General features: G+C 42.9%; 1 protein-coding gene across 4 annotated transcripts in view; it reads left to right on the top strand.

Annotated features, from left to right (window-relative positions):
- The first annotated feature begins 500 nt into the window (after window positions 1-500).
- The window catches only part of LOC131230738 (protein RETICULATA-RELATED 4, chloroplastic-like), a 67,658-nt gene continuing 58,282 nt past the window's right edge, over window positions 501-9,876 (top strand). Inside the window, exon 1 of one of the 4 annotated variants that reach the window (XM_058226691.1) lies at window positions 501-1,426. In XM_058226691.1, the coding sequence (XP_058082674.1) occupies window positions 899-1,426 (528 nt within the window). In that variant the 5' untranslated portion in view covers window positions 501-898. The remainder of the gene's footprint in view (window positions 1,427-9,876) is intronic. The other 3 variants (XM_058226690.1, XM_058226689.1, XM_058226688.1) reach the window with 3 other exon arrangements.

Genomic DNA, 9,876 nt, shown 5'->3' with positions numbered 1-9,876 from the left:
CGACGCGAATCTGTTGGGTGCAGCGTCTTTTGACCTGCAAGGTTTGCCAACAAAGGCTCGCCCTCTGTGCTCGCCCTTTGCTCCACCTGCTAATGAGTAATGATCCGAACCGCCCATCTAGATGGTCCAAAGCACATCGCCTGGAACCAGAAGATGATAATTATCTGTGATCCTCACCGTCGATACCAAACTGCTTCTATGGACTGTTATTTCTGAATCACTTTCACGGACAATAGAAATACCCCATCAGTATACTATCCAGTTTAAGCTTCATGGGGCCCACTGTGATGCCTGTGTTACATCCAATCCGTCCAGCGGTTGTCCACGTTAGGAGATGAGCTATAAAACTGAGCAGATTCAAAAGTGAAGTGGGCCACACCACAAGAGTCGGGATGAAACGCCCACCATTGAAACCTTCCCGTGACCACAACAGTTTTGTATCAGACTGATTTTGTGTTTTCCGGTGGAGAAATACCTTATGAATGGTTGGGATGGGATAGAAAAATCACGGTGGCCGTTTCCATCCCCACCTGAGTTTTGGATCCAGCTTTTTGTTTTTTTTTCATATCCTGGAATGAGATCGTGTAATAGGTATATAACACGGGGTAAAAGGGATTCGCGTAGTGGAAAGTGGCGTCCTTCAATGGGAACCGTGAGTTGAAGACTAACGGTTTGGATCATCATGCGGGCGAGCCTCGTTAGAGAGGGGTGTCGTGAGTCTCGTCACCTTCATTTCGTTCCTCGTAACCTCCGCTCCGTAATTGTCGGAGGCGTGCGTGAAAGCTACCGTCGACTCTCTGCACCCAGCCAAAACCCCGACCCAAGCCCCCCTCCCATCCTTTTATATATATACACCAACAGCGGTCGTGTATTGTAGTAGCATCAGATCAGAGTATCCATGGCAGCAGCCGCTCTCTGTTTAAATCTCCCTTCCTCATGCCATTCCCCTTTCTCCCCCAAATACAATCTCTGCCATTCATCCCAGCTCTTCCTCTTCCCCTCCACCGTCCACAGCTCTCCCGAACCTGCCTGCCGGCTTTCGTGGTCCCAGTCCAGGTGGGCCGGGAAGCCGGCAATCGTTGTCGGTGGTGGTAGCGGGGGAAATGTCGGTGGTGGTGGAAGCAATGGTGGCAGCGGCGGCAATGGTGATGGCGGTAAAGATGGTGCCGGTGATAAGAACCGAACGGAGGCCTTGCTGACGCTGGCAGAGATCGGACGGTCTCTGGATACCATCCCTTCTGATTTGGCTTCGGCAATCAGGGCGGGTAGGATACCGGGGTCCATTGTGCGCCGTTTCGCTGAGCTGGAGGGATCTCCTATCTTGAAATGGCTGCTCCAGTTTGGGGGATTCAAGGAGCGGCTCTTGGCCGACGATCTGTTCTTGGCGAAGGTTGGCATGGAATGCGGTGTTGGCATCTTTACAAAGGTTTGGTTCGTTTCCCTCTTCTCTTTTCTCTTCTGCTGTTATCAGGGCGTTGCCCATTCTTGATTTGTAGGGTAATGCTGATGAATAGATAGATTGATTGATCAATCTGTCAATCTGTCATGGTATTAGGAGTTGTTTGGATGCTGGTAAAATCCCATTACGCCAGCCTCCCTCACGTAGGTACACAGAGGTGTCACTTTCACCAAGGGTCATTTGGATTGGGGAATTTGAATGCCCGGGTATTCTAATCATAGTCTAAAAACTTGAAGAGTTGACTCTACTCGATACTTAATAATTATAAATTGTTATATTTGTAATTATAAGGTATTTTTAAAATAGTTAAGTTCATGTGAGTATTATAAAATAAGACATCTAACAACAAAGTATTGTGTAGCCTTATGGTAGAGGGGGTTGCTAACTCTCAAAGAGGTCGTGAGTTTGTCGATTCTTGCTCCTTGAAAATTTTCATTTTTTAATAAATTCCAATTTCACAAGGTTAGTGACTTGGCTTGAGTCACCGGGAGTTGAGTTGAGTTGATCGAGTTTGCGAGTCGACTCGACAAGTTTTCTCTCGAGTTGACTCAGCTGAGTTTTGAGTCAAGGTAGTTAGTTTTATAATTATGATTTGAATACTCGCTACCCTTACGGTTGGATGTTTTGAGGATGATGGGCATTGACAATCTCAATAATTTAAATGCCCACTAGTCATTGTAATACCAAAAAAAAAATAAAAAATGGTTATTTTGATTTCCAAAAGGATAATGCAATTTTTCTCCAATTGTAATGTCTTGAAACCCAGTGCCCAAGTACGAAGGCTTAGATCCTGAGTTTGTTAACGCTAAAATGGTCGAGTGCATTCGCACCGACACTGATAACGCTTTGGTTTCACCGCTTGAGAACAATGCTCTAGTTGTGTAAACCTGAGTGTTGCCTAGGAATGCCGCACATGGGGAAACCTCCCCCGTGTGTACTTAGTCAAATTAATATTCATCTCATATGCAAAATAAATCACATTAGTGTGCGGTTAATAGCGAAATCAAAGATTAGTGAAGATAACTGTAACTTTGTCAATAAGCCAATATTCAAGAAAATATAAAAGTATATTATTCAAAATGGGTTCCACAGTTGAGAACCGAAACATCTGCAATAACCACATCTACGAATACAGAAACCACAAAAGGGCAATTAAATAAATATACTGGCGGGCCCGTCGGTCAGCTGTTGCAGTAAGGCTCCATGACAGCTGACACCCTAAAAACTCCTATTAGGACATACCCGGTCCAAACTTTGCCATGATCAATCCTATGCTACCTGTATGATTGGGTGCAATTGCACAAAGAGATGATGAGTGACCAACTCAATGATAAGTCCCATTAAGATTACATAGTTGACATATCAATTGAGTATAGTTTCGAGAAAGGCATACAACAGTCATAGTTTATAGTGCATCTCATTTAAATGCATGGATGTGTGAATGTTCTTTGCACTGGGGATGCACATCCAGCTAGACCAATGAATGAACCTTTCAAACAGTTAGGCCATTCATGCAAGGGAATGGGTCTTTCAAATAGTCGACCCATTCAAAATGAAGGGTTGTTCGAGTAGTACACTAGTCTTTCAAACAATCAACCAGGCACCCGATAACGCCCGTGTGTCATGAATGTATGATTAATCCAACCTTTATTAGTTTGATTTGCAAACAACCATTTATTGAGCCTTTATAGCTAGTGGCCAACCTTGATTCAACACAAACCTTACCATCACAAGGTACATTCGACAAAAAAGATTCCTCCTAACAAAGGCTAGCAAGGCAGGCCAACAAGGCAATCAAGTCCATTAAAGGACGCAACAACGGGATTCCATCCTACTAAGTCAACAAGGCATGATAGTTCTCAATGATGGCAAGTCTACAACCGATTTCATTTAATCCCAAAAGCGTAAGGCGGCCAGTAATTTGAGGCACAATTCCGTATTTGCGGTTCAATCATACAAATCACCATTCAATACTTTCATCCCGGGAATTTTGTCACAACGTGGCAGCCCGAATTACATGAGCCTATACACAATCGACCATTATCCCAGTGGATCTCCCAAGTGGATCCTGATTATCGCGTCTCGCTTATATAAACCATTTAACCCGCAACACATGTGGTTCACCCTACCGCATGTTATAGTTACGTGTCCATGCAAATTCTATGAGTCAAGTAACAGGTTCAAGTAGAGTTGAGCAGGTCACGGAGTGTGCATGTGTGATTTAACTTATATAAGAATTAAGCATGTTACATAAGCATATACATGATTATAAACATGTTATGAACCCTAAAAAATTATCCCTAATTTAATACATGTGAAATAGATTACAAGGATTATTATATGCTTCAGGGTAATTTGACATGTTCATTCAATGGTTGAGACTATCGCTAGATTAAAAATGTTGAAGGAAAGCTTGAATGGCATATCATCACCTTAGGGTTAGGGTTTCTTGGCTCCACTTTTGATTTGGGTGCGACTCGTCGGTAATGACTCCTAAGCCTAAAAATTGGGGAAAACCTAAGATACAACTTCGATTTGGTGCTTCTACACTAATTTTCCCCCAAATTAGGGTTTAAATCAGGGATTCAAAAATGATTTACTCAGCTCAAGGTTTAACGATTAGCTATGGCAGCGGAATCTAGCACGAATCCAAGTCTCTAGCAATGTTACACCTCTCGCACGACTTCCACTCAAAGCCAGGCAGTGCTACACGACAGGTAGGGCTCCAAAACCTAGCTAGAAGAGACACAAGCCAGCCGGAGATAATCCGAGATGGCTTGCGCGGTCTGGGGTGGCGAGAATCCGCTCCAGCTTTCCCTCCCTCATCTTCTCTCCCTTACTCTCTCATTTTCTCTATAAATCCAAGGGCTGCAATGGCAATGAAAGAAGGTTTAGGGGGTATTTATACCCTTGGACAAATTTCCCCAAATTCGCAACTTAATGCGAACTGTCAATCCAACCGATGATAGATGTCTGTTGGACCAACAGGAACTGACGATCGATCGGTCAGATCGACAAATGCCAAATATGTCCTAATTTTGGGCTGGTGTTCACAACCCCAAGTGTAAGGTCGCGATGTAGCAATAATCTCGGTGAGACTGAGGTCGAATCCACAGGGACTAATCTCGTGTGTATTCTGAAAGTAACTAGAAGTAGAACTAAAAGAAGATGTAAACCTAATTCTGGAATATTTGAGAGAGTGATTTTGAATAAGGTAAGTAAAACTTATAAATTTAAAGGTGGTAACTAGGGTGCCAAGGATCCACTTGTAGCAATTGAGAAGCTACCTTGCATGATTCAAGGACACAACTGGAATTAGAGTCCTATCCTATCCAATTGGTAAGAAGAGATTTATCAGATCTCTGAACTTCTCATGGATCTAATCATCAATGGATGAGAGTTGTGAGGATTTAGAAGTGATTCCATCACCTAACCATGCCTAGGAGACAAGGCAAATGTAACGCCCTGAAAATCGGGGGTCGAGCATAGGCCCAACTCTCGAGTTCCAACACATCACTTATGCAACATAGATAATGATGATTAAATGTTGTCCGTATTAGTGCATTAAACATGAATGAGATTATACCAAAATAGCATATCATACTCCAGAGACAAGTGAGTTTTGCAAGTAGAAGACTGTAATACATGTATAAGATATATGAACTGTAGTAGGTCTCCGAAGTGTGATCATGTTACCAGGTTAAATATATACATGTATAGTCCCAAAATGTACAAAGTGACATACATGTGTGCTCCAAAATACAGAATAACAGTGTAAGGGCATCTAGTCAGTGTCCCTGTAGCCCCGGTGATCAGGACACGACTCACATGAACCCGCCCGATAACTGCATGTAGGAGAATGCCTCCTTGTCATCCTCGAAGTCTGGCTTCGCCTCGTAGGCATCGCCACCACCTGCAGCTAAGATAGAGTCTGGTTGGTGTGCACAATACTGTCCCAGAACGTGGGAGTGAGTGATCAACTCAGTGGAACTATAAAGCAAATGTTAATATGTTATCAATTCAGTTAAGCAGTAATGATAAAGCAATACAACAAGCATTCCTAAATACTCTGGTTAATGCAATGATGTTATGTATTAATGATGTATGCCCTCGCCTGCACTCCCTCTGCGAACTTCATCTCACGGTCGCGGCATGCATCCCTTCCACAGTGCTCGGCTCCAACGCCAAAGGCACATGCAATGCGGTGCATGAACATGATTACCGAGTTCTTATTAGACCTTTTCATACAGCAGGATTGAGAAGCAAAGGTACCTCCCTTATATTAATTCCCAAACAATGATCCATTCTAGGGTCGTCAGTCCTAGTAAATCTCATACGAAGTTGCGATTCTAGGTCACTACAAAGGGCTCGTCACCTGATCAGTGTAAGCCTAGTTTATACTCTAGTTGCTACGGAAAGGCTCGTCACCTCAACGCAGTCTCAGAGTATGCTCGAGGTCACTACAAAGGGCTCGTCACCTGATCAGTGTAGGCCGACAGTTCGAATACAGTGTCTCATACCACCGTATTCGGCCCACGAGGCGGTGTTGCTCACTGGTCACTACGGGGAGGGTCGTCGCCCCAGCGTAGGCTGACAGCTCGACCACGGTGTCCCATACCACCATGTCCGGCTCATGAGTCTTAACGGATCGAGGTACCAAGGTTAACGGGGTTTCCACTGGTGAGTTTAGTACCTTAGGTTCAAGCAGTAGCGCCCATACATGGTGAACATACATCGGGTCAATTGGGTTACTTAATAAGCTCGACTAGTACGAGCGTACGTCGAGTCGATCTACATGGAGTGCGTAAGTACTCCGTGTGCCCTAACCACTGTCGACAACCCAAGTACAACTCGGATTTATCGAACACGTCCGGTGTGGCGAAACAACCTCAGCTACCAATACAGGACCTGTTACCGATTGCCTGGACTATACCATAGTCCCAAACACACTCCAAAACAATTTATTTCACATGTGATAGTCAAGAACAACATGTGATAATCAATCCACATAGAGATCTTATTTGAGCATTTTAACAAACATAGTGTACATGTCAACATACATAGGCATTTCATCACAAATCACATAATAGCAAGGTAGGTTACATAAGGAAACCATAAGTATAGATAAGGGGGTTGAGAATCCTATCTTAACGCCCTTATATCATACCTTTAAACTAGCATTTACTCATTCAGACATTTTTACAAGCACTTAGACTACCCACTACATCATATGTAACGTATGTTAGCGATAGCGAGTGTTAGGGCGAATCCTTCCACTAAGGAGTTGTCACACGCATAACAACCATACATTCACGACGAATAATCATGGTAAGCACGAATCCAAATTCCATACTCATTCAATCATACCAACAAACACATGGAATACACTATATTCAACATAGTTCATATATATGTGTAAAGTGCGGGAAACATTGTGTCTAAGCATGTGATAACATTTAAGTCAGTCATAAATCATTAACTGACATGAAAAGCCTTGAAAACCATAACCTAAACATTTATAGTCCGCACCTTTCGCCGGTAGACTCGTAACGAACTCAGTTTAAAAGATAAGTCTTTGTCTACGGCACCACAATAACCTATAACATGAAATAGGTTAGCTATTTCATCACTTACACTATTGGAAACCCTAAAACAGATTAGGGTTAGGTTTACTTACCTAAGAACGGAATCGGAATCACCGGAATAGCGATACAGGAATGGTGGTTAAGCACGTGGAGCGGCGGGATTGAATCCCGGGAAGAAACGCGGACTCTCTCTCACTTTCTCTCTCTTTCTTTCTCTTCTCTCTTCTCTCTCTTAGGGTTTTCCAAATTCGTATGGAATGAGAGAGAGAGAGGGTTTAAGACCCTTATATAGGCCCAGGATTGATGGAAATGGCCCCAGGGCCAAGGTATACTTAGGTTACAGCCAAATAGCGTCTGTTCCGAACCAACGGAGCACTTCTAGAGGCCCCTTTTCTGCATGCGGTCAGACTTAAGCTCCCTGATATTGGATTTAGGTCGAGTTAAATTTTCAGTCCGATCGAATTTATAGATCGATCGTGGTGAACCAGTTTCAGTTCAACGGTCACCGATACTCGATCAGGGCCACAAGTGTACTGACATGTGTTGGAAATTCTCCCTGATCCGAGGGTGTAATTAGGTCAGATTCCGACGGTCTGGATCCTTAGATTTGGCTTGCAAGCGAACGACTCAATTCACTTAAGTTTCAGTTCACTTTCTAAAGGTATTCGCGTTTCTCACACACTTCGCTACGGGCTCAAGTTGTGCATTTCTGGGTACCGTTAGGACTTAATTTTCGAGGTGGTTGTCAAGTCCAAGAATGCGGTCCTAACCATATGGTTTCGTAGTAATCGGACTTTCGACGCCCTGTCTAGGTCCGATACAGAGTCTCAAGGTGCTCCCGAGAGCAACTGGGTTTAGAGATTGATCCTAGATTTCGGGGTAATGCAGCGTCAATGATTTTGCATGTCTTAAGTCTTACAGATCATATATAAAGTGGGTAGTGCTAATTTTACAGGTACTCTAGCGTAGCACTAGCTAATTCTCGTCTAATTTCTAAAGGATTTGGTCCTGAGTGATTTTTGCCTGAGGTGATACTTGGGTCTTTGTACGGATTTTTTCCGAGACGTTACAGCAAACAATATGATTTACTAATCCCACAACCAATCATAAGAGCATTGTGAAGGTTAGGAAGGATTCCATCATCCTACCATGCCCAAGGGACGATGGTGAACAACATGATTTACTAATTTCACAATCTCAATTCTGGAAAAGAAGATATTTCAAGCTATCGCAGATCTATTGTAATTTGTCACAACAGACCATTAAAAACTAAAAATATTCCTTAATAATCAAACTAGAATCCTTAAGAGTTCAACAAAATATGAATCAAAACAAAGCAAACATCCTAATCATGCTACATGTTTCACCTTTTAGCCCTAGCTAAGAGGTTTAGCCAACCATAGACATGATTGAACTAAAATCTCTTAAGAAAAGTATAAAAACAACTAAGGAAAGGGAAGAAAAACTCTTGGTGACGGCTTCTCCACGCTTTTGCTCCACTCTTCAAACCCTAGAAGATGCCTAAAAACATCCTAGGGACCCCCTATTTATAGTTTTGCAACTCAAACTTTCGCACCGAGTTGGAAAATTTAGAAATCACCTCAAATTTACGCATTTCGTATGCTGTCCGTGTAACCTTAGACTGGTCAAGGACAACCTTCGACTGGTCGAGGGTCACCTTCGACTAGTCGAGGGTCTCCTTCGATTGGTCGAAGATGACGGGAATTTAGAGGATTTTGTCGCTGGAGTTCGAGTTGAGGAATCTTCGACTGGTCGAGCAGGAGCCTTCGACTGGTCGAAGATGGGCTTAGACTAGTCGAAGGATGCAGAATTTTAGCGTTTATTTTCTTCACTTTAAGTCTTCAATTTTTTTCATTCCTTACTTGGTTTTCTTGGATCTTTTGCATGTGAATTCTTCATTTTTGGTCTTCTAAGATCCAACCTTTGCTTTGGTGATTCTTGAGCATTAAATCTATGCTTTTAGAATCCTTTTTAATCCAAGCTCTTAAATTCACCTTGCAACACAAACAGGATTAAAATAGAACATTAATCATTATCATGTTCATAAAACTAAGTAATAAATGGGGGATAATATGCAATATTTGACCCTCAATAGTTGGTTAGGTTGGTTGAGCTAACAAGACCCAAATTGACCTGAATCAGCTCAGATCACTGCTCTGTGGTCCTAAGGGTTGGGTCAGGTGGTTCGCCATCGATCCCAGGCTTGGGAATTTTAGTCTTTGGCGAGGTCGGGTGAAGGTTTGATTGTCTGGGCGCTAGAGACGATCGAATGTGTCGTATTGATCAATTTTCGATTTGAATATTCAATTTGATGTGCTTCTAGAGTAGGCTCTTCCTAATCTGACGTTCAAGTCTAATGGACTAGAGATTCAGGAATTCGGGTGCCACAACTAGTCTTGCACCATTGGCGAGCTACACATGAACTTCGCTTAAGTTCGGGCTTTTAGGTTTAGGGTCATGCTAAATTTCTTCTATGACTCAAGCTCGTGCATGTGTGTGCACGTGTAGACACTACGCTAAATCAAAAGATTTTCCAGGTAACGCCCGAGGACATCCGATACCTGAGTATCGGAGGGTTGCGGTGTTACAACCTACCTCTCCTTAGAATAATTTCGTCCTCGAAATTGTCAAGTGTTCCTATTAGCCTCGCACTTAGCGGTCCAGGCACTTGTATGGCTAGGTCTATGTTTCAAGCTCCAACCCAATCTTTCTTGACTTGGGTTCTACTCAATAATTCAAATCGATAGTTTGGAGGCTAGTTTTCGTGACAATCTAAGTCATTTGCACCGTTAGGCGGTTAATATGCTCCAA

Source organism: Magnolia sinica, chromosome 17, assembly GCF_029962835.1.
Source record: "Magnolia sinica isolate HGM2019 chromosome 17, MsV1, whole genome shotgun sequence".
Classification (NCBI taxonomy): Eukaryota; Viridiplantae; Streptophyta; class Magnoliopsida; order Magnoliales; family Magnoliaceae; genus Magnolia; species Magnolia sinica.
This window is presented reverse-complemented; position numbering and strand designations above follow the sequence as displayed.